The sequence below is a fragment of the Artibeus jamaicensis genome, unplaced genomic scaffold (genome assembly GCF_021234435.1).
Source record: "Artibeus jamaicensis isolate MK-2021 breed Jamaican fruit bat unplaced genomic scaffold, CSHL_Jam_final scaffold_916, whole genome shotgun sequence".
In the NCBI taxonomy this organism is placed as follows: domain Eukaryota; kingdom Metazoa; phylum Chordata; class Mammalia; order Chiroptera; family Phyllostomidae; genus Artibeus; species Artibeus jamaicensis.
This window is the reverse complement of record NW_026522059.1, coordinates 25100199-25124190: the sequence shown is the minus strand read 5'-3', so window position 1 is coordinate 25124190 and position 23992 is coordinate 25100199. Positions and strand designations below refer to the sequence as shown.

Here is a 23992-nt window from a genome sequence, read left to right as displayed (position 1 = left end):
CAGCTGTCAAAATAGAATCTAACAAAATTATCTTGAATGAAGTTAAAGACAACTCAGTGCTACCAACACCACTAACTTTTTGGCCAACCCAATACTTTACAAATAGAGTGGAAATACAAGGGAAATAGCAGATGCTAGGTCTCTAGCTGAACAGCTCTGAAGGCCTAGCTTGGTGGAGACGTTGGGAGGAAGAAATGCATGCTGTGGACAAAAGCTAAGGGCAAAGAGAGAGGAAGAAGAAGAGCACCAGAGGTTTAAGGACATCAACCAACTCCAAAGCCCAGGAAGTCACCTCATAGGAAGATGTGGTGTCCGAGTCCTAAACCGAGGAGCAGAACTAACGATCTAAGAATCTGGGAGACCATCGTGGACTTGAAACAGGGTGAGACTTCTGATTCATCCTAGGGATGTTTGCTGTCATCTGTGGTTTTAACATCCTCACTGCACAAGCCCGTGTTTGCTCATCCATGCGCATGTGATAAAAAGAAACCGAGTCTGACTCAGCAGGGTGGATCCTGCTTCCAGCACAGCCCAAGGTTCTTCTGGAGTTCCTCCTATTTCTCTGGCCTCTTCCTTGGGGCTCTTTTCTTCTGCCCATCCCATAAATTATCCATTCTTCAAGTGTGGTCCAGGGACTCTTGGGGGGGTGACTGAGATGCTTTCGGGGAAGGTGTAACATTAAAACTATTTTTATAATATAATGATGCGATTTGCCTTTTTCACTATCATTCTCTCACAAGTACACAGTGGAGTTTTCCAGAGGCTACATGCTGTGTGATATGACAACAGATTGAAGATAGAGGCAAGTGTGAGATTCTATCTATAAAAATAATGCCCTAGCTCATATGGCTCAGGGGACTGAGTGTCGGCCTGCAAACCTGAAAGTCACCAGTTCAATTCCCAGTCAGAGCACATGCCTGGGCTGCAGGCCAGGTCCCTGGTTGGGGGCATGTGAGAAGCAACTGTTTCTCTCAAAACAATGTTTCTTTCCCTCTGTCTCCTTCCTTTCCCTTCTCTCTAAAAATAAATAAATAAAATCTTTTAAGAAGTAAAAATATGTTTTAAATTTCTGTTTCAATTTCTAAGGTGTGGTGCCTGGACCAGCAGCCTTGCACCTTGTGAGAAATGCGTATCCTCGGAGCCCTCCCTACACCTGTGGACTCAGCGGCTCTGTGGGCAGGGCCCAGCATCGGGGTCTGAGGAGCCCTCCAGGCGACACTCAGGCTCGCAGAGAAGCTAGAGAGCCGTCCCTCACCATTTCTCCAGGGTGAGCGGAGACACACGAGCATCCTGAGTCCTCTGAATGCAGGTCTCTCTCGAGGGGCCATGGCTTCATTTCTGGGGTACAGAACTGTCTTAGTCTGCCTGGGCTGCCATAACTAAATACCGCAGGCTAGGTGGCTTAAACACAGGAATTTGTTTTCCCACAGCACTCCAGGACAGATGTCTGAGACCGAGGTGTCAGCAGGTGTGTTTTTTTGTGAGGTCTCCCCCCTTGGCTTACGGAAAACCACCTCCTGGTTGTGTCCTCACATGGTCTTTCCTCTGTGCATCCTGAAAACTGTTCCTTCTGCTGTACTTTATGTCCCGGTTGGTGGCATCCCAACCCATGAGTTGTCACCCACGCTAGAAATCCTGGCAGGGAGGGAGAATCACTGTGGTCTCACTTTCTCATACCCCCCAGGACAAATCAATCACTATATCCTCTGATTGTTTCTTCTAGATTTTTCTCTTCTTTATCCCCTCCTCACTAACCTAGCTATAGAAATGAAAGTTCGAGTTCTTGTCATCTCTCCCCTATACCAGTGGGCCCCACCTTTTTAATTCAGAGAATAGTATGCTCATGCGTAAGCACAGCAGGACAGCCCTATGGGGACGCAGCACAGATAAAGGAGGCTTCAGATCCAGGGTAGTTTCTTGGCCCCTAGAGGCATCTAGAGATGGTTACCAGACTGACCAGGACACAGGGCTATTGCTGAGAGCTGCTGTCCTGCAGGGCAGCAATGGCCCTGTAAAGGATCTCCTGGGTAGGAGACAACCTGGCTTGCTCAAGTCCAGTGTCTACGTGCTACCAGAAGGCTCTGCCCAACCACCCAACCAAGCCAGTCCTGGTTACAAATCATGTGAAGCTTCTCCCCAATCACAGAATAAAACCCCACCATCTTCACAAGAAACAGAGAGCTCACTATTTTCTAACCCCTGCTGGCCTCTCCAGCCTCTTTGCTGGACACTTCCTGCCTGGCACCCTAAACTCTGGCACCCCAACTCCACAGTTCCCTGAACATTTCCCTTACCTCTGTGCCAGTCCTAATGCAGCCACCCTGACCGAAAGCCTTTCCTTGTATTACTCACAGTGCCATACTCTTCATAACAGCCAGATATCACCTCCTCCAGGAAGCCTTCCGAGGAAGTGCCTCTTCCTCTTCCCTCTCCTCATTCGAGACTCGCCCACCTGCTCTGCACATATATCTTTAGAAAACTGCCTTTTTTCTCTGGACTCAGAGATTTTTGAGGACAGAGGCCATGCCTCTTCAAAACTTGTATTTTCAGTGTCAAGCACAGTATTCTAATTCATAACAGGTGCCCCGTAGTGTTAGATGAGTAAATAAATGACTTCCAGGAAAAATGGTATTAACTCAAGTGACAGAGTCAACAAGAGATATGTGTTTTCCTCTGTATTTTTTTCTTTCTCTTTTTCTTCTTCTTAAAGCCTTTTAACATTTGTTGCAGTGCTGTGTGCCGTTAATAAACTCCTTTAGCTTTTTTTTCCCTAAGTCTTGGAAGCTACTTATTCCTCCTTTGATTTCCAATAATAGCCTTGCTGGGTAGAGTAGCCTTGGTTGTAGGTCCTTGCTTTTCATCACCTTGAATATTTCATGCCATTTTCTTCTGGCCTCAAATGTTTCTATTGAGTAATTAGATGCCAGTCTAATTGGAGCTTCCTTGTAAGTAACTGTCTGCTTTTCTCTTGCAGCTTCTAAGATTCTCTCCTTAAGCCTCTTCGAGCCTTGTCATTTTCATTATAATGTGTCTTAGTATAGGCCTCTTTGGGTCCAACTTGTTTGGGGCTCTCTGAGCTTCCTGAACTTGTGTGTCTTTTCCCTTCACCAGATTAGGGAAGCTCTTGGTCAGTATTTCTTCAAATAGATTCTTGATCCCTTGCTCGCTCTCTTCTGATGTTCACATGATATGGATGTTGTTATGCTTCATATTGTCCAAAATGTTTCTTAAGCTCTCCTCATTTTTTTAATTCTTTTTTTTTTTTTTCTGCTCTACCTGGGTGTTTTTTGTACCTTATTTCCCAAATCACTGATTTGATCCTCTGTTTCATCTAACCTACTTTTTATTCCTTCCAGTGTATTATTTCAGAGGTTGCATTCTTTGTTTCTGACTGGTTCTTTTTAATGGTTTCTGTGTCTTTTTTTATGTTGTTGAGTGTCCCTATAATCTTTCTCTAAACTCTCTAATAAATTGCTTGCCTCCATTTCATCTAGTTCTTCTGCAGAACTCTCTTGTTCTTTCACTTGGGGTCTGTTTCTTTGTCTTCCTGTTTTGGCTGCTGCTGTGTATTTCTGCCTTAGTTGTTAAACTAATCAGTTGTTAAGCGGATCAGTTGTGAAACTAATGCAGCTGTAATCAGCAGCTCATCTTAAACTCCACAGGGTGGGGCAGAGTAATTCCTGTGGGCGGGGCTATTGCTTTCCTTCAGGCTGGTGCCACCTGGAGGAGATTGCTCTGTCCGAGGAAGATGGCTCCTGCAGTACAGGGAATGGCTCAGCACAGGGATCCCAGTGGTTGTGCCTTCAGTTCTTTCTTCACAGCCACCTACTTCGGACTCTCCTCAAGCATCTCTAGTCTACTCTGCCCTTCCTCTGCTGGAACCCAGGGTAAGTGGTTGCGAGTGAAATTTTGTGCATTGGCGCTTTAAGAGGCTCTCTGAGTCTCCAGCCATCTCTCCTGGCAGACAGAAATCCCGCGGCTTTTCAAAACTGGAGGTTATCTGGGTTCTTTTCCTGCTCTGGTGCTGTAGGATGGGGAGCCCGCTTTGGGGTTTAGACCCCACCCTTCTCAGGGGGAACACCCTGGCTGCTGAAATACCCTTCCAGAACTTTAGCCGCTGCCCAGCCAGCCCTCTGTGCCGCCTCTGCTTTCCCTACCAGTCTCATTGTGATGAAATAGTTTCTTTTGTCTGTTCTTGGTTATAAGGCTTCTCACTGGCTAGTGTGCAGTTGGTTATTCAGGATGATCTCTCTACAATTTAGTTGTAATTCCAGACTGGTCCTGGGAGGAGGTTAGTGTAGCTTGGACTCCTCCACCATCTTGGGTCCAAGGTTTGCTTTTAATCTCCAGCAGTGTTCTTAACCATACAGGACAGTTCATGCCTGTAAAGGCATTTGTTTCTTGTACTGATTATGATGTTATTAAGATTACCTTAGGATTTAGAAGCCATATCACTCCAGCCTTGAAAACTGTGAAATATGGAGCGATATAATTATAATCATAGCAGAGATGCAGGACTTTGCATTTGTCTCTGTGCATGAATATGGGCTAGGGTTGTAAGGTGACTGGGAGATGTCCCCAGAATGTAACATTCCAGCCATAACCTTGGCATGTCCTCATACACTTAATAAAGGGCTACCGAGAAGCAGAAGCTTCTGGAGACATGCTAAGCAGTTGATGAGTGTGTGGCCTGGTTCTTAGAAGGGATCTACCTAAACAAAAGGGGAGGAAAGACTAGGACATAGATGCAAATCACTGTCATACCCAAAGAAGCAATCACCTTAAGGAATGGGTAAAGGTGGTCAAAAGGTACAAACTTCCTGTTATAAAATGAATAAGTATGGGGGTGTAATGTACAGCATAGTGACTATAGTTCATAATACTGTATCATACATTTGAAAGTTGCTAAGAGAGTAGATCTTAAATGTTCTCATTACAGCCTTGACTGGTATGGCTCAGTTGTTTGGGTGTCACGCTGCACAGCGAAATGTCGCTGGTTCAGTTCCCGGTCAGGGCACACAACTGAGTTGCACTCCTATCCCCAGTTGGGGTACATGTGAGAGGCAAATGATCAATGTTTCTCTCACACATTGATGCTTCTCCCCCTGTCTTTCTCCCTGCCTTCCCTTCTTTCTATAAATAAAATATTTTTAAAATTCTCATTACAAGAAAAAAATGTGTTGTAACTATGTATGGTGATGGATGTTAACTAGGCTTAATGTGATCATTTCACAGTATATACAAATATTTCAACATCCTACAGTATACCTGACATTCATGTAAGTTATCTGTCAATTATATCTCGATAAAAAAAATCAAGGCCCAAGCCAAGGACTCCAGTTACCTGATGAAGAAATGTCACAATGAAACCATGAGGGAACCAAATTCCAGAGTGTCTCTTATCAGCCCTGGTGTGCGAATCACACAGAACTAACAGCAGCATCTAGCCACCAAATTTAACATCCAAAAGAAAATTTGCATCTGGTTGGGAGTCACTTGATGTTTATACCCATTTAAAAGATGGTGAGAATTTTTATTAACCCTCTTTAGTCAATCTCAGGTGACTTCCTTCTGTATAACAGCTCTTGGGTTTTCATTTAGCAAGTGGCTAATTCAATATTCTCCCTGCTCCCTCCAGCACCCCAGATCTGAATGACCATCCTAATTTTTTTCTCAGAAACTGCTGCCAAGCGGATCTTTCCCATGTGGCTTTGGTACAAGCAGCTGGAGCTATCCCTTCCAGCTTTGGATCACCCGTAAGTGCCAAAGCATGCCTTCTATAGCCTCCATAAATAAATTAGGGGTCAGTAGTGTCCATAAAAATAGGAATCACTAATCTAACCAAGAGTTAGAAGGTAAAAGCAGTGAGAGATGTTTTAATACTGGTAATTCTGTAATACTGACAATTCTGATAATACTGCCAAAGTATCTGATAATATTGACAAAACATTGTTTTTAAATCATGGTAAGGATTATGGAAGGGATATGCCTGGGCTTAATTTTAATTTTATAAACAGTGGTTGGCAAGTCCTACAACTGGTAACTTCTATGCCATAATTACAACGAATCATTTCATTAACTCTTGTTTTTTCTTTGGACAGTTGCCCATTTCTTGAGTTGTGTCCAAACCTCTTGATCTTTTTCTTCCCCTCCTGTCACCAGCCAAGTCCCATTTTGTTACTGTGTAGCATTCTCTATCAGACAGTTTGGGGAGATGTGAAGTTGCATTCAGTTTGCTTTACCATTTAATAAAAACTCTGGTAGGTGAGGCAGGAGATTATGTTATTGGTTCCAATTTCCATTGCAATGACCTGACTTTATATCAACAAAACAATTATACCTTTAACTTTCAGGAGGAGGTATCGGGGGAAAATAACCAGAAACCATGGTTTAGGGAGATGGAAGACCTAGATGCATTTTACAAACCTAAATGTTTTAAGATGTAATTCCAAGTATCCTGCTTACTTTGGCTTTCTTTTATCATGAAACAGGCCATTCTTTGTGCCTTGACAGAGACATGCAGGCTGCAGAAAGTCATCTGAACTGCCCAGAAATGCCTTTAATCTTGACCATTTTCAAACACAGATCTCTGTGGTGAACAATTTTCTGAGGACTTCTTACAATGCACGGTCTGTTCAGAGGATGCTGATTTATTTCAAAACGTCTGTACAAAGGGCACCATAAAGGGGGCCAGAAAGTGCACAGCTTCGGGTAACTTAAGAAAATAGAAAAAGTTCTATGGGAAGTGAAGGACTACCCAATTTGGAAGTGTGTAGCATGCTACGATTCAGAATAAATGAAATGTAACTCTTCCGGGTCTAACAGCGACCACTGCAAAGGAGTCAGCTTCCAGTTGTGTAAATAAGCACAGCTGGAAAGGGAGGCATATAGAATAGACTCACCATGATCGTGTCAAGGGACTTCTCATCTTTCATGAATGACATCTAGGTCCTATAATTTTCCATCAACTTTTATTCTCCTTGGAACTATAAAAAGTCCACTCACTCATGAGATGGTTAGTGTGCTATATATTTAATGTTTATTGGTGTGGGATGTGGATAGATTAGCCATTTAGTACCAGTCCGAACGAGCTGGTGATTTAGGTCTTTAGGAATGTGGATGAGGCCACCATCCTGTGGGACTGGAGAGCTGTGTGTGAACATGAGCCCGTGGAGGGAGCAGTTCAGTTCCCCGCAGCTCTGATGAGCGCTGTTTGCCCTCAGACCCATCCCTCCTGCTGCTGCTCTGCTCTGCTCCTCATCACAGGAGCCTTAGGGACCTCCGCGGGCTGTTTCCCAGGCTCCTGTTTCAGAGGCCCCCAGCTGCCTTTGGGCAGAGATCAGAGGGTGGGGGAGGGGAAAACCAGGATATTGCTTATCTTCCTTCTCTGGCAGTGCCTTCCTCTCTTTCATGGCTCCCACCTCCCTTGGACAAGCCCAGCATGATTCCAGCTTTCACTGGCCACCTTATGCCTCTCTGGCTTTAAGGATGGTGGCAGTTTACAGCTATGGGCAATTTTGGGTTTCATCACTGCCCTCTGTTGAGTTTCTGGCTTTTGTAGGCAATTTCCTACATTAAGTTCCTTCTGTTTCAAATTCTCAGAGTGGTTTCCGTCTCCTAATCAGACCCTGAATGATAGATATACTGATGTACATGTAGGTTAGTTGTCATCTGCTGAATCATGGCTTCTTTTAATTTTATGTGGAAGCCCCTCCTTTTATAATAAAAATAATAACAGCTAATGTGTCTAGAGAGAGGACTTTATAAGTATCAGGTAAAAGTGCTCAGGAAGTCACCAAGGAAAAGGTAATGACAGTTTTCACTTCCAGCAGCTGCGCTGCATCCCTCAGAGGCACCAGCTGCCCCGGGACTCCTCGGTGGTCTGGATGCTGCATACTTGGTGCTCCGACCAGAAGTCCACGAACCAACTGTGTCCCCTGAGACGGGGATGGAACTTGCTCCAAGCTCTAGCTTCTAGGACCTCCCCCAGAGACACCTCTTCTCCTCTGGGTCCCAGCCCTAGGGGTGGTAGCTCCTCCTCTGAGTAACCACCTGGTTTTCCTGAGCACCCTGGCTTCCAGCATCTGGAAACCGACCTCTTCTATTCAGTCTTCTTTGGTCAAAATATCCAGCCTGGTTTATGTTACTCTGATTACAGACAGACACTTAGGTTCTTCTACCTTAATTCCAATGAATCTCACTGATTCTCAAAAACTGGCAATTTCGGTCCATGTATTTCTATATTTATTTTAACTATACTAAGTTTGTGAGCTCCTGTCATTTATATCACCTTTCCTTTACCCTTCTTTTTGCCCTTTTTTAGAAAATAATAAGAACAAATACAAACATGGGCAGATAATAGTATAAGTACCATAAACATAGCAACACAGACTTTTCAACAGGCAGGCAGTGATTATGGGATACTTTGAAGTTCATTAGCAACTGATACATAAAAGATACACTTGGCATGGCAAGGGTGATTGAGAGATAAGTGAATGTTTAAAGATTTAAAAGTTGAGAACCTTCTCTATTTGCTTTCCTGAAAAACAAACAAATAAATAAATAAATAGAACTCTATTGGCAGACACCTATCGCTAGTGTGGTTAGAATATGTGTATTTATTGCCCATTTTGGTCTTCTTGCCCTGCCAAACAGATTACTTTTTATGTTATAAACAGGCAGTGATGAAAATGAGAAGCTTCCAGCCATAGCCCATAGCTCTGTGTGGCGGACGGTATTCTAAGACAGCTCCCTAAGATTTCTGCCTGTGGTCTTCTCTCTTTGAGGATGAGTGACCCTGTGAATATGATGATGCTACTTCCCCAACTGTGTTACATTACCTGGCAGAAGGGAGTTTGCAGGTGCAAGTTCCTCAATCAGTTGACTTTGAATTAATCAAAGGGGAGATTATCCTGGGTGGGCCTGACTTAATCAGGTGAGCCCTTAAAGGGGACTGCAGCCTTCCTGAAGCCAGAGATTCTAATTGTAACTGAGAGGACCTTCAGAACAGGCCAATTCGCATGCACCTGAGAATGGTCCCCAGAAAACAGAGAGTAAGAAAGCAGGGACCTCAGTTGTACAACTGCAGGAAACTTGGAAGAGCATCTCTCTCTAGTCAAGCTTCCAGGTGAAGATTCCCCTGGTTGACACCTGACATCAGCTTTGTATGACACTAACCTGTGCTTAACTCCTGACCCACAAAACTGGGAGGTAATAAATTTGTATGAAGTCACTAAAATTGTGGTAATTTATTACACAGTAATAAAAAAATACAATCAATAGTGGAATCAATATGAGTAGATTCCGTGTGCAGCAGCAGCAAAATCTATAATAGCCTGAATAAGAAATATAGAAGAACTATATAAATAAAATTATAAAATATTGCAAATACACAAAAGAGGGTTTTGAAAAATAGAGATACATTATATCCCTAAATGGGAAGACTAAATGTTTTGAAGATATATACATTTTAAAGGGGTTCGATGACAGAAAATGCATTAACAGTTCAACAGATAAAAAGTAGGATATTTGAACAGAAAATATGCAGAACATGTAAAAATCTTTGAAAAGATCACTCTGGAAAGAGCACCCAGGATTTAACCTAATCTGTAATTTCTAACTGGAACTAACATCTATAATAGCATAATGGGCGTAAGTTTTAGACCAAGCCAACCCAACTAGACTAAGATGGTACATTCCAGAGGTGGAAGGAGAAGTGGCTTTGCAAACCACAGAGGCAGAGAAGTAAGAACAGGGACAGTGAAATCAATCAAACCCACAGTGGGAGTGCTTTAGTGATAATTTCTTGGACCTGGGAGCCTGGATATATGCAAGTCCTCTTTGTATGCTAAAAATATGAGGTCTGTCCAGAAAGTATCCAGCCGTGTAATGTGGAAAATAGACATGCACACTGAAGAGACATTGTACACAGGACGATGAGGCTCCAGTCTCCTTCAAAGTAGGCACCTTGGGACCTCACACAGTTCTCCCAGTCGCCATCAGCTGCTCTGTCATATTTTCCTGAATCTCATTGACGGTCTGAAATCTCCTCGCTTTCAAAGGTGATTTTAGTTTTGGGAAAAGCCAGAAGTTGCAGGGCACCAAATGTGGGCTGAAGGGCAGCTGAGTCACCTGGGTGATGTGATGTTTTGCCAAACAACTCTGCATAAGATGTGATCCATGAATGGGTGCATTGTTGTGATGAAGCTGCCAATCACCAGTTGCCCATAGACACAACCTTCTGAATCATCTGAACAGTTTCCATGGAAGAATGTTCAAACTTAAACCAAAATTTGATGCAGATTCATTGCTCTACTCACTCAGTCATTTTGAATGTGACAGGCACACAGTACACATGCTCACTCAATGGTGTCTACCACCCCCACTGACTAGTACAGTGAAGTTGTTGTTGGTCACGCATGTGATTTCCAGTCCACTCTCCTTGGCTGCCAGGTTACAACGATGATTTACAAACCATTCTCGTTATGTTAACAATGACTGGACTTTTTCCAGACACACCTCATAAGTACATGTAGATTGTTATAGGTTATCTTTGAAATATATATAAGATATATATCAATAAGATATAATAATATTTACTTACCTTGAATAGTAATTTGATTAATTATGTGAATGCATAGTTTAAAAATGCATGAATGTTAATACAGGATCAGCTCTTTGCTAAAACCGCAATCTGGATCTCAGTTTGCACAGAGAGGGCCCATCCGAAGTCACTGGGTGATTGGAGCAGTAGCAGGAGTTATGCGTGGCTAGAAGTCAGACTCTGTGGCAATGCCTCCCCTCCTTTCCAGCCTGTGCACTGCTCCCACCATAGTGGTTTGGCTGTAGAAGGGACCTGCTGGGACCTTGCTTAGCTTTACACAGGGCTGGTTTCATGTGTGAGCGACCTGTGCAGCTGCAGTCAGAAGGGTCCCACACCTGGAATAGTGCTCTGTTGACAGTCTTAAAATTCTTTTTTTTTTTTTTAGAGCTTTTAAAATTTATTTTTAGAGAGGGGAAGGAAGGGAGAATGAGAGGGAGAGAAATATTGACCTACAAGAGATATGTCAATCCATTGCTTCTTGCACAACTGCGGACCTGGCCCACAACCCAGGCATGTGCCCTGACTGGGAATTGGACTGGTGATCTTTTGGTTTGCAGGCCAGCACTCAATCCAGAGTCACACCAGCCAGGGCGACATTCTTAATAATTCCTTGACAAAGGACCCTGCGTTTTCATTTTGCATTGGGCTGGGCAAATTATGTAGCCAGCTTTGGCTTTAAAACCCATCTGGTTATTTGCCTCTTCTAATAAACAGAAATGAAACTGGTCGAAGAGTGAGCATTTCTAGAACTGTTCTACCTGCTACCCTGCCAATTGTTCCTTCTCCTTAATACCCACCTGTTGAGTCCACTATAACTTGCAGAAACTGGCTGTGTCTCCAAAGAGAACCCTACTGCGTTGAATTTTACCTCAGCAGCATTGCCTTCATGCTGTTCCAAGCGTGGCAAGTCTTTTCTGCTCTGCCTGGTGCCAGCCTGTGGTGTATAAAGGAGCCCACCTGGCCCCGACTGGTGGGTGGGCTGGGTTCCAGAGGATACCTCCTTCCAGAATGCACAAAGGACGGTGGAAGGGGGAGAGAAGGGGTTAGAAAAAGACCTCAATCAGAGATCAAGGGTGACTCCTCAAAGTAAAATTCCACTACTGAGTGTTGCTTAACCTCCCTGAGCAGCAGTTTCCTCATCTGTTGATTGGCAGAGGAGAGGGAATGCCACCCCGCTGGCACCCGCCACGGTCCCAGAGGACAGAGAGTCTGTGTAATAGACTGCGTTGTTCCCGGAGTGCAGCAAGTGTTAGCACTTATCTCTGAACCGCATTACTTAGTCATTTGGGCCGTGGGCCACTGGGAGAACCTGGTGATACCTATGGTTCTTCCTGCCCCCTCAAAAAGACACCCCCCAAAAAGAGTTCGTAGGAGGTGCCAGGGTTTGACAACCTTGAGGGCGGCCCCTGGACACTCGTGAAGGCACAAGCCTCTACAATGTTCATTTAGGCGTTACCGTCTCCACTCTTGTCCTCGAAGTCTCCACTCGTGGCTACGTGAGGACAGCCAGCTCACCCCGACTTTGCAGGAGGCTTCTCCACGCGGTCTACACAGCCCCGAGAGGGTCCCAGATGGCTGAGCAGCAGCCGCAGGAGGAGGCGGGCCCGGGTCTCCGCCCACCTTACATCAAGCTCCGGGTAGGGGCTCCGGCCTATTGCCGGATGGAAACTCCGGGTGTCCAGAGGGGCGGGAGGGAGAGGAGGAGGGAGGGAGGCGCATGGGTGAAAGGCGCATTGATGCAGCCTGCGCTGGCCGGGCAACGCGGAGGGGCCAGACTCTGATCACCTCCGTTCCTCCAGCTCCGGCTCCTCGCTTCTGGTGGTCCCCGTGCGCCATGCGCCCCCAGGCCTTGGCCCGCACCTCAGCACAGCGGCTCCTGAGCCTCCTGCTGCTCCTGCTGCTGCAGCTGTGGGCCCCGTCGAGCGCCTCCGAGACCTCCAAGGTGAAGCAAAAGGCGCTGCTCCGGCAGAGGGAGGTGGTGGATCTGGTGAGTGCAGGGAGCCGGGCGCTCTGCTGCGCTAGTGGAAGGGGCAGAGCCGCAGGCTGCACCCGGCCAGCCCAAGTCCAGGTGTTGGGGGGTCTGTACAGCTGGGGGTTGTGTGTCTCACGGGCATGCACCTGGGTGTCCTGCTTTGTCCGAGTCTGCGTGTAAGGAAGGACCTGGGCTGTGAGTGTAATGGTGTCCTGGGACCAGGATGAGGGAGGTATCATGGAGCATAGGTGCTGTGTAGGACGGGTGGGATGCCCCAAAGTACAGGATTTGCCCAGTAATTCCTGGCCTCTGAGGCCCCCCACCCTTTCGCTCCCCTGTGAGGGTGGAGAGGGTTAGAGCTGCAATGAGAGTAGAATGAGTGGCTTGGGTAGGTTAGAACTTGGTGGGAGCTGCCAGGGAGAGACCCTGGACCGGCCGATCGCCTGGGTGGGCTGGGCCAGGGACATGCAACGTGTCCTTTGTTGAGACTGATGGCCACGTCTGCCCGCAGGAGAGAAAAACAACCCTTACAACGCCTCCATCCAAACGCTTTGTAACTTGAAGACTCTGAGTCATGTCGGGTCATCTTCCTAGGGAATGTGGGCTGCAATTTACTTTTTTGGATGACCACAGCTGGGGTCAGGGGTGGATCAGAGGGTTTATGGCCAGAAGGGGAAATGGAGACCCCAGCACTAACCCTCTGAGGACCCATTTTATTGTTCTGTTTAGACCGATAGTTGGTCACTCCTTTCAGATCCTTGGGTTTTCAGCCCGTGGTCACCAGGTGAAAGTGTCAGACCTGAGCTGAGCAAGAAGACAGATTCCAGGAGAGCAAATGAAGAGCCTGAGTGCTTTCCGAGGGGCTGATCTATGGGAAACTCTGTTCACTTAAAGCGCTTTCCATCTGAAAGTCAACAAGCCCAGGGAAGGGCAAGAGTGATGCTTTCACAACTACCATATTCCTTGGCACGCGATGTCTTCAATCCTTAAGCCTATCTTAATTGCACATGAATATGGTTTGCAGGCATTTTTTATTAAAAAAAAAACTTTCGAATATGTTAAGCTGCACTTATAAATTGAGCTAATAAACCAAGGTCCCTGGCAGATTCAAGAACCAGATTCAAAATCTCTGGAAAAAAACTCCTGCCATTTCACACGGCTCTTTTTGGTGATGTGCTATGTAATTTTACTCCACAAAGCAGAATATGTATTCAGGGCTGCAGCTCTATTTTAAGTGTCTAAATTGTTTAAAATTGTACCAAATGAATGTGGTTCATGTCAAGCTTGCATTTTGTGAATTTGTAGTTATGATACACAAAATAACCCTTTTCCCCATAAAGCTAGCATTTTTTTTTTCTTTCCCTGCAAAGATTTATAGGACCTGTGGTTTCCTACAGCTCTAGCCTGACTTGGCAGAGCTTACTGTAACCAGACTCAGGTGCGTCCTGGAGCTTGGATTTGGTTTTGCTGGGGGAAAAAAGTCCACATAGTCGTTAAAAGAAGTTTCAACAGATTCTATAAAGCAACTTCTTTGTACGGATCTTTCAAAGCAGTTCTTTCAAGCTTCCAACTACTTCTGCCCCCTGGTGGCCAGTGAAAGAAAGAGGGGTTCATTACACAGTTACATATTTTACTCCTATCTAGTAGGTACCAAAACGTATGCTGAGTTAGCATTTTAAAGTGAAAGAAGCAGATGGAATAGCTGTGAAACCGAATTTGGTAAAATTATGGGGCCTTTTAGGTTAAAAAGTGAATAAAAAATCTCATCCATGGCACTGTAGACATTTTGGGCAAGGTAATTCTTTGTCATCTGGACTGTCCTGTGCATTGTAGCAGGTTTAGCAGCATCCCTAGCCTGCGCTCCCTGGATGCTAAGAGCCATTCTGCCTCCCAAGTTGTGACACCCAAAAATGTCTCCAGACATTGCCAGTGTCCTCTGGGGGGAAAAGTGGCCCCAGCTGAGACTTCCTGATAAATACATAGGAAAATACAACTCTGTGTAGCATCTTGTCCCGACAGGAATAATAATGAAGAAATCTGAGAATGCCATCAGTGTTACGGTTTCTCCTTCTCCACTTGAACTCTATGTCCAAACATTGTATGATCTGCTAGTGTGAGTGAAGGAAATTACTAAAATGAAAAATTAAGTCTAAAATGAACTAGACTGTTTTAGAATACTTTATACTTTAGCAGGTCTTCTAATACTTTGGCAGTTTTGTTGCTTTTCTTACTGTCAGACAATAAATAGCACTGTCCTTTCCCCCCTTACAATCAGGAAAATAGCACTGGTCAAAGTCACAAAAAGCATTTCTCAAAACAAAGATCAAGTGGCGTTGTAAAAAGCAAATTGATCGGCAAACATTAGAGACATTGGGTCCTCCCTAAGCGGCGTCATTATTAGGTTTTATAACATGACCATGTCTATTCCCAGACGGTGAACTTAAAAGATAAGCTTTGAAGTTATTTTGACATAAGGAACCTTGTTTTTATTCTGATTGGACAGTAAACTTATATAGAATGATATTATACTTATATAGAATAGTAGATTGTGAACATCTACACAAATAGAAGAATGTTAAAAACAAAAATTTAAGTGGATTAGGTCTGGGATTTGAAGACTCTAATAAGTGGATCAAACAAGGAATTAGACAGATGGGAATCAAAATATCACCTTTTTCACTGACCTAACTACAGTGATGTGTGTGGCTTTAGTGTATTAACTGGAGGGTCTGGGAATACTCTCTTCTCCCTGGAAGGACCACCCAAGGGAGTGGACATACTGGCCCGGGGTCACTTGCCCAGGGTTCATGCTCTTGGGGAATGATAGGAGTGCTCACGGCTGGCACAGGCAGTGTTTTCCCCTTTGTGCTGATAAGAAGGAGGCACTGGCATGCGGAGCAGCCTGCTCCGTCTCACACGGCTGATGGTGGTGGAGTCGGCATTGAAATCCAGAGAACCTGGCTCCAGAGTCTGTGCTTTTCACTTCTACATGATATTGTTGCTGCCCCTCCCCAACCCAGAAAAAAAAAACAGACACTCCTAACACTCAAGATATTTGCTAGGTCACTGCCACCCTATTGAAGACGAGTCGTCACCTACAATAAGGTCGTTGACTGCTTCGCAGGGAGAAGCAGTGGTGTTGGCTGGTCAGCAGCGTATCCTAGGGATGTGTCCTCCACATAAAAAGTGCAAAGTCTGCAATTAAATGAATAGGAAAGAAATCTGAGTATCTTAGCAATAATTTTAAAATCAGTTCTCTGTAATAACCCATCTAGAACATGAGCAAGTGGTTTGAAAGGATTCTTGCCTCCAAGGGCTCAAAATGAATGCAGTTATAATCAGACCAGAGTCTCTGAATGTTCAATGGTGAGAGTTTCTCTCCCTTCCCTCTTCCCACTGCAGTATAATGGGATGTGCTTACAAGGGCCTGCAGGGGTGCCTGGTCGAGATGGGAGCCCTGGGGCCAACGGCATTCCTGGCACCCCTGGGATCCCAGGTCGGGACGGATTCAAAGGAGAAAAGGGGGAATGCCTGAGGGAAACCTTCGAGGAGTCCTGGACACCTAACTACAAGCAGTGCTCCTGGAACTCACTGAATTATGGCATCGATCTTGGGAAAATTGCGGTAAGTGAAATCTGATTTATTCTGAGTTGAAGCAAAACTTGAGGGTTTTCATAGTTGAGTGTTAATTTTAGGTGAGATTTTATTTGTATTTTATTTTTACCAAAAGACTTTTAAAAATTTAAGGAGCAGGTAACGTGACTTTAACTTAAAGTTAAAGAGAAAAAAAATTGATAGCATTCCAGTTAAATTTATAAAGATATTTCTAAGACCAATAAATCACCGTATTATTTTAATCCTAATACCTCATATACTTACTTTTTTAATGCAAATGAAAAGGGAGAGCATATGAATCCACAAGGTTGGACAGTGAACAATCTTACCCTAAAGTAAATTTAAATTAGCCTAAAAAACTCTGCTGTGGCTCCAGACATAAAGGTGGGAAGACACTTCAAAGACATCATCGCCTGATAGGAACCATCTGGGGGCGGCAAGTCTGCTGGCATTTGTCCTTTTCCTGGAAAGCTGGCCTAGCACAAAACCGCTCTGCCTAAGAGAAGTGGAATCACCAACAATGCACTACAGGGACCATCTGACATTATTCTGCAAACTTTAGGGGGCGAGTTACTCAAAATAGCCTGGCTGGCAGTGCATTATTGACAACTTACTCAGTTGCTTTGATCAGTGGTTGCTTCAAAGGTGATCGACAAGTCTACTGGGACATCATGGAGTTGAAGCTGGTACAGTTCCTAAGCCTTTCTTCCTTCACTGACCAACTCTATACATGGTTCCATATCCACAGTGTATTGCTTCTGACATTAACCACTACCATTGCCAGGCAAATATGAGATATTTTATTTTCATAAAACTCTATGGTTTTAATCTTATATGTTTTACCCCCATTTTTATCTCTGCTCTTTTTTTGTCTGCTCTGTTATCTATAAAAAAATTTGCAACTGTCTTGGTTTGATTTTTATGTGACAGAATTTCCACAAAGATTCTTCCATATTTTTTTTGTGCCTGTGACCACTTTCAGTTTCATTTGTGATTTCTTAGAAAGCATTTTGTGGAAATGTTGCCTATGTCTTTAAATGTCTGACACAGATAGACTTGTTGCTTACTTAATGGTTCATCCAAAGTTGCTGAGTTCTAGCTAAAAGCTATCCCTATGGGCTCTGAGTTATTCACGTATTTTCAAGGTCCTTTTAGCAGAGGTCACAGTGGGTCTGGAGCCAGCTGCAAGTAAAAGATAATAGGGCCATGACCCAACTGGCAGTTAGAGAAAGAAGAAGAGAAAAGAAAAGAGGACCTGGGCCTCATAATCATGTCACCTGGGTAAAGACTAAGAACCCCACCCCTGCTTGAACCCCTGGTACTGTGTGCTGCTGATTCGATTGGAATGGGTCAAGACCAAATGCACACAGGCCGTCCTAGTCTAGAATGTGAATTCCACGGAAGCAGAGAATCTGTTTTGTTTACTGCTGCATCTGTAGCACCCAGCACATGGGGCTCAGGACACATTTTAGGAACAGGAAAAAAAGTAAACATATAAGCGGATTTGTTCCAAATACTGAAGACCATCTCTGTTTGTAAAACTGAAAAATACCTTCAGTGGGGTGAATAATTCTAAGAATGCCATGATTTGATTTTTTTTAGAGTTCCTAATACCAGAGTCACTTATCTATCGAGCAGAAAATCCCTTTCCCTCTGTAAAAGTGAAGCCTTTTAAGTGTGGGTGGGGGTAAAGGAAAGTTGGAATTCACAAGACAGTGTGGAAGCATCTCTTTAATGAAAAGAGAAAACACCCACCCAGCCGCGTCTCCGTGTCTCCGGCAGGAGTGCACCTTCACGAAGATGCGCTCGAACAGTGCCCTGCGCGTTCTGTTCAGCGGCTCCTTGCGGTTGAAGTGCAGGAGCGCGTGCTGTCAGCGCTGGTATTTCACGTTCAACGGAGCTGAATGTTCAGGGCCTCTTCCCATTGAAGCCATAATTTACCTGGACCAAGGAAGCCCTGAACTGAATTCAACAATTAACATCCATCGCACTTCTTCTGGTAAGTAGAACAGTGAGATCTTGTGGAATGAGTCTCAGATCTTGAGAGACCAAAGATTAGTTTTGAGTCCACTGTCATGTCGGGTCACTACGAGAGCAATTTTTTAGCCCATGATGCTCACACCCTGGTTGCATTTAAGAATTTCTTGAAATGGATCTTTTAAAAAATATGCAGATGCCTGGGTCCTATCTCTGACTAACTGAATCAGGATCTCAGGGGTAACACTGTATATATTTTTTAAAGTTCCCCATGGTTGAAAGTCACTGAGTTAGATGAAATGGCAAAACTGCGCCAGGAACACCACACAGCAGTGGTTTTCAGCCTCTGTTGCACATTGGGCTGGGGAACTGCAGACCCTCCCGGTGCCTGCCTGCCCACCCCTCCAGGGAATCTGGCTTCATTGGTCTGGGCGTAGCCTCAGCAGTGGGGCTTCCAAACTCTTTCCTGGTTACCATCACGTCTAGCCAAACTTGAGCACCTCTAGCTTAGATTGATGAGGAGACTGACTTCTCTGCCTTGTCTTCTAAAAGAGTAGGTACAGCCTGCTGAATTTATAAAAGGGAACATCTCTATACTGTTCCTGCATTCTGGGTTTTTTTCTGCCTAGTACGAGAGAAAAGACATTCAATTAAACCAGTGGTCATTTAAGCTGTAAGAAAAAAATTTATTTTCTTATTTTATTCTATTTTAAGGTTCATTAAAGAAAGCTTAGAAGATACCAAAAAGTAGGGGGGGGGGGAACTGTCTTATAATATCAAATCAAAGTCTTGGCTTTTAAAAATATGGGCTTCCTTTGTTTAGTCAAATAAATTGCTTTTTTAAGGTCATATTTTTAACTAAACAAATTCTGGTTTTATGGCTAGGACCTGTAAAAAAAAGTGCCTGTTAAACTTATGTCATAGAAAGGATATGTATTTGTCTTTTAAAACTATTTATGTGCTAAGAGAAACACTTATCAAGATTTAGAATTCGTAATTCACCATACATTAAATAGATTTATTATCTGGCTTGCTAAAGTAACCAACTTTAACTAAAGGTTGATGTTCGCTAAAGAACGATGTGCCCTTCACCTTTGTCTCGCAGTGGAAGGACTGTGTGAAGGAGTCGGGGCCGGGCTGGTGGACATCGCCATCTGGGTGGGCACCTGTTCAGATTACCCCAAAGGAGACGCCTCCACGGGATGGAATTCCGTGTCTCGCATCATCATTGAAGAACTGCCAAAATGAATTCTTTAATGTTTACTCCCTACCTCTTCTCGATTATACCTTTGAATGGTTCATTTTAGTGACATTTTATATAATTTTTAGGTACATATCAGAATGAAAAACAAAGTGTTTACAGACCCAAGTGTGATTTCGCACAGTTTTTAAGTCCAGTATTGTTCATTTCCCTTTGATCAAAGGTGGTTTCAGGATTTCGTAGTGGAATAGAATGCTTTCTTCCTGTTCCCATTCCCTGAATCTATAATTTAGAATGTCGTGGTAGTCTTTAATTTTTTCCTACTCTCTTCATATAGCACTTTTTAAAGAATAAATTCTACTAGTCTTTGTACAAGTTGTAAATGTTCAAAACTGTTTTATATCTGTGAAATAAAACTTATTTCAAACAACCTCAATATCTTTAAGCTCATTCTTACTAAAATTAGAGTGTTTAGTATTTTATATCTGAACAATTGAGTATAAACCTAATTTTGTATTTATTTATATTAAAATGATATATTAAATTTAAAATATATGTAGAGCACCGTTTCCTATTTTGAGGGATACACAGAAAAAGGAATTTATGTGTCAGGAAATACACTAACACCTTAGGGATTTTATCTTTATTTAAGAAAGAGGAAAAAGGTGTAAATTCTGGCCTCAAATTGCTTACCATTTGGTAGGGAGGATAAGATATATATAAAAAAATAGCAACAAATCAAAGATTATATGTTGATTGCCATGAAAGTTGTTGAAAGGAGCAGTACAATTCAAAGGATGTGCTATCATTTTGGATTGAGGTGCTGCTCAGAAAGAATTCATGAAGAAGGAAGTTCAGGTATGAGACTGATAAAGTTAAGCAAATCCTGTGCTTGAGTTGGAAGTATCAATATAAATTCATAAAGTACTTTATCACACACAAAGTTATAAAACAATAACAACAAACTCTAGTTTTGTTACTGAAAAAGCCTAGAAACATTGACCAATTAAGTAATGCTCAGATTGTGATTTCTGCGTACCATTTCCTACTCAAAGGAACTAAGTCTCCGTGAATTAATGGGGGAGTTCTGCCCTGGGCAGGAAATGTACTACATGGGACCGGATCATCTTGGCATTACTGGGAAACAAGGCAACTATCAAAGACAACTCAAAAGATCCTTGTGAGGCAACTTGAATTGGTTCCCACTGGCAAAGATGGTACAGTTTAAGCATGAATAAAGACAATAACTGCAATGGTTTGAAACACACCAACTATGTTTAAGTGCATGAGTTCATGATGATATTAACATAGAATTCATTGGTCAACTTAGAAGACACCAGTAAATGAAATTGGTACTTTGAAAATTGGTATTAATTCATAAAAAAACAGCACTTACTCTGCTTTCTCTCTGTGAACTATATTTCTGGGTAACCAAACTGATGAAGGGAAATTTTTCCTTATAGAAGTGTGTGTGTATGTGTGCACACACGTATGTGCATGTACGCACCCCCATGAATTAAGGGATCTAGTAACAATCATCAATGAATGATAACATTTCAAAAAAATAATGAAGCTGTATGCTTCCTAATGAAAGTAAATAATAGTACCCAAAAAGTAGTTTTGCCAAAAAACAATCAAACCTGGGTCTGATTTAGATGTAACCATTACATTTTAGGAAATACAGAGGATAGAAGAAAATGTTCATTGACATGACAGGGTTATAATCAGCAAATCCAGACTGGGAAACTCAAAAGACAGCTGGATATCTTCAACAAATTGCAAGAAAAGAGAAAGAGGGAAGAAATACAGGCAATAAAAGAGATTTCATATCATATCAACCCATTTCAATGTTTGAACTTTATTTAGATGCTTAAGATAGTTGAAGACATTTGAACATTAGATATTTGATATTGAATAATTATGTATTTTAGGTGTGATAATGGTTTTGTGGTTACTTTTAAATAGTGCTCATCTTTTAGAGATACTGAAATATTTAAGATAAAGTGATATTGATATCTGGCACATGCTTCAAAACAATCTGGATATGGCAAGTGAGTGAGAGGGAGTCTAGATAAAAAAAATGTTGAAGACAGGTGGAAGTTGACCAAGATGCGTCCATTTTTTTACAAATAGAGACTGGGATTAAAGACATTTGGGGCGGGAACAAAAATACTAGTTAAGACCTTTTTTGAATAGTTGTAGGCTGTGAAGATATTTATGTTCCATGAGAATGCCTCCCAAAGAGCGTTCACTGCAGAGGAGACTCTTAATAACGAGATGGAAAAACAATACTCCGGATGGGAGCTGGCTTCTTTGCCCAGCCACTCCAGTGCTAGGTCATGGACCCACGGACAGAGAAGCCGTGGTGGCAAGGATGGAGTCTGTGTGTGGACTCAACAATGTGGAATGCTAGTGGTACTGTTGAGTAGGAACCAACTTGAGTCCCAAATATAGCACCGTTTCCTGGGGGGACAAGCCAGCCACCTACCTGGCTTACCTTGGACTTCTATTGTGGAAGGGCAGAGAGTCATCCTCACAGAAATTGACATATATTCTGGATGCAGATGTGCCTTTTCTGCCTATAATTCCTCTGCCAGCACTACCATCCATGGATGCACAGAAAGTCTTACCCACTGTCATGGCATTTTGCACACACACTGCTTCTGCTCAGGAAGTTTCATCTCCCAGCAAAGATGGGCAACGATGGGACTCACCCATGGAATTAACTGGTTTTACCGCATACCCCATCACCTGGGAGTATCCTCTGCTCAGAGTGCCACCACTTCAGCTGAAACCGAAGTGTTGATGGGGGCTGTGATCTCAGGTGAGGGTCCAGAGCCTCTTCCCAGGTCTCATGGTTGTTAGCAGCAGTCAGTTCCTTACAGCTGGGTGAGGAAAGTCCCTGCTTTCTTGCTGTTAGCAGAGGACTGCTCTCCGGTCCCTGCCACTTAGACCCTCCTTTCACAACGAGGCTGTTTTTCTTCTAAACTGGCCAGGGAATGAACTCTTCTGCATTAAAGACTTGCCTAATTAGGTAGGTTGAACCCACCCATCATAATCTCAATTTGGATTTTAGTTCACTGATTAGGAACCTTAATTGCACCTGCACAATTCCTTTGACATGTAACACAATCATGGAGGTGATATCCAATCATATTTACAGGTCTGAACAATCCACGAGGCAAAATTATGCAGGGGTATGTACATCGGGGGGCTGGTCTTAGAATTCTGCTTACCACAGACTGCCTCCTGGCCATTTTGCTCTCCTTATACCACTGAAGCAACAGGTGAAAAACAGAAGGGTAATCAGTTGGCTGTACTGATTGATCCCAATTACCAAGGGGAACTGGTTGCTGCTATGGTGGAAGCAAGGAGGGCCATGTGAGAGAACCACATGTTAGTCAGAGAAGGCACAGCTGCAGAGCATTGAGTGGTGTGAAGGGAGTTTGCTGGTTTGCCTAAACCAGCAAATGATTCTAAATCTGGACATTTTATAAGGTTTCTCCTAAAACTTCCATGCCAACAGCAAAAGTTAATGGAAAACTACATGACCAGAAAAAAGTCAGGATGATTAAGGGTTCAGATACCTGGAGAAGAAACGTTTGGATCCCTTTACCAGGTAGGAAAAGAACCCAGAGCTGTGGGTTCTGGCTGTGGGTAAGGAATATATGGAATGGGTAGTTGAAGGTGGAAGTTAAGAGTTATCAACTATAACTGTGTCCAATTATAGAATTTAGGACTGTGATAGCTTTGTGTATTTTCTGTTATTTATATGTTTATTTATATAGGCTAACCACTTTCTTCCTTCCTCTCCTTCCCATTTGTACTTTATTTTTAAAGTTGGTGGATGTCAACTTTACAAAGTAGCCTTTCATTAATCGAGTATGCACTGGGACCTTGACTGAATTTGAGCGGTAACATAGCTGGCAGTGGATTCAATGACTGTTGGGGCTTTGTATCTTCTCATTTGGGAGAAGGGCAAGAACCTCACTTAACAGGAGGATAGGCTAAAATATGGTTGCCTTGTTGTACTGAAATTCAAATCTTGTAGAAAGGTGCATATGGAAGCAGAGTAGTCAAAGGGGTTGATGAAGCCTCATATCAGTTCCAAACTCATCCTTCAGTACCTGCTCTGGTATAATGGACTGGACTCTGGGCATTTCTCCTTTAGACTGAGCACATTAAGTAGAGGACACTGGAGGGACATTGCAGGAGGAAAGAAGCTTCTCTTTCTGGTTTCAGTGCACTGAATTTTTTTCTTGCTCTTGCTTCATGATCTGTCACTGGTGTGTATGTGTCGGTGTGTGGACATCTGATGGTTCTTTGCTGTGTTGGCACACCCAACATGCACGTTCCCTCGGGTACCTCGCAGCCCCTCCCCGAGAGGCCTGGTGATCACCTCACTGCAGGCTTCTTGAGAGGGCCACCACCTGCTCCTGGCCTCATGCTTTTAGCAGAGCTAAAACTCACTTGCATGCCCATCCACCCCCTTAGCTTGCCAGCCCCCTACAGGGTTGCTCCTGAGCCTTTTCCAATGTGGAAAAGGCCTGTTCCTGCCTTTGCACCTGCAGAACGTCCTAACTTCCTCTGCAACATGCTCACCAGCCTTGCCTTGCTTGTGCCC

At 43.5% G+C, this 23992-nt stretch overlaps 1 protein-coding gene across 2 annotated transcripts; it reads left to right on the top strand.

Annotated features, from left to right (window-relative positions):
- The first annotated feature begins 12384 nt into the window (after positions 1-12384).
- Positions 12385-19675, top strand: CTHRC1 (collagen triple helix repeat containing 1). Of its 2 annotated transcripts, none has more exons than XM_037133410.2 (4): positions 12385-12545; positions 15978-16199; positions 17973-18189; positions 19273-19675. In XM_037133410.2, the coding sequence occupies exons 1-4, from the start codon at positions 12438-12440 to the stop codon at positions 19413-19415; spliced, it is 690 nt and encodes a 229-aa protein (XP_036989305.1). In that variant the 5' UTR covers positions 12385-12437; the 3' UTR covers positions 19416-19675. The 2 variants fall into 2 exon arrangements, with proteins under 2 accessions (XP_036989305.1, XP_036989304.1); XM_037133409.2 differs by having other exon boundaries at positions 12385-12590.
- Positions 19676-23992: the final 4317 nt, after the last annotated feature.

Coding starts and splice junctions, on each gene's coding strand:
- CTHRC1 (XM_037133409.2), top strand. CDS start 12,438: ATGCGCCCCCAGGCCTTGGCCCGCACCTCAGCACAGCGGCTCCTGAGC. Junction 12,591..15,977: donor AGAGGGAGGTGGTGGATCTG/GTGAGTGCAGGG, acceptor TTCCCACTGCAG/TATAATGGGATGTGCTTACA. Junction 18,190..19,272: donor CATCCATCGCACTTCTTCTG/GTAAGTAGAACA, acceptor TTTGTCTCGCAG/TGGAAGGACTGTGTGAAGGA.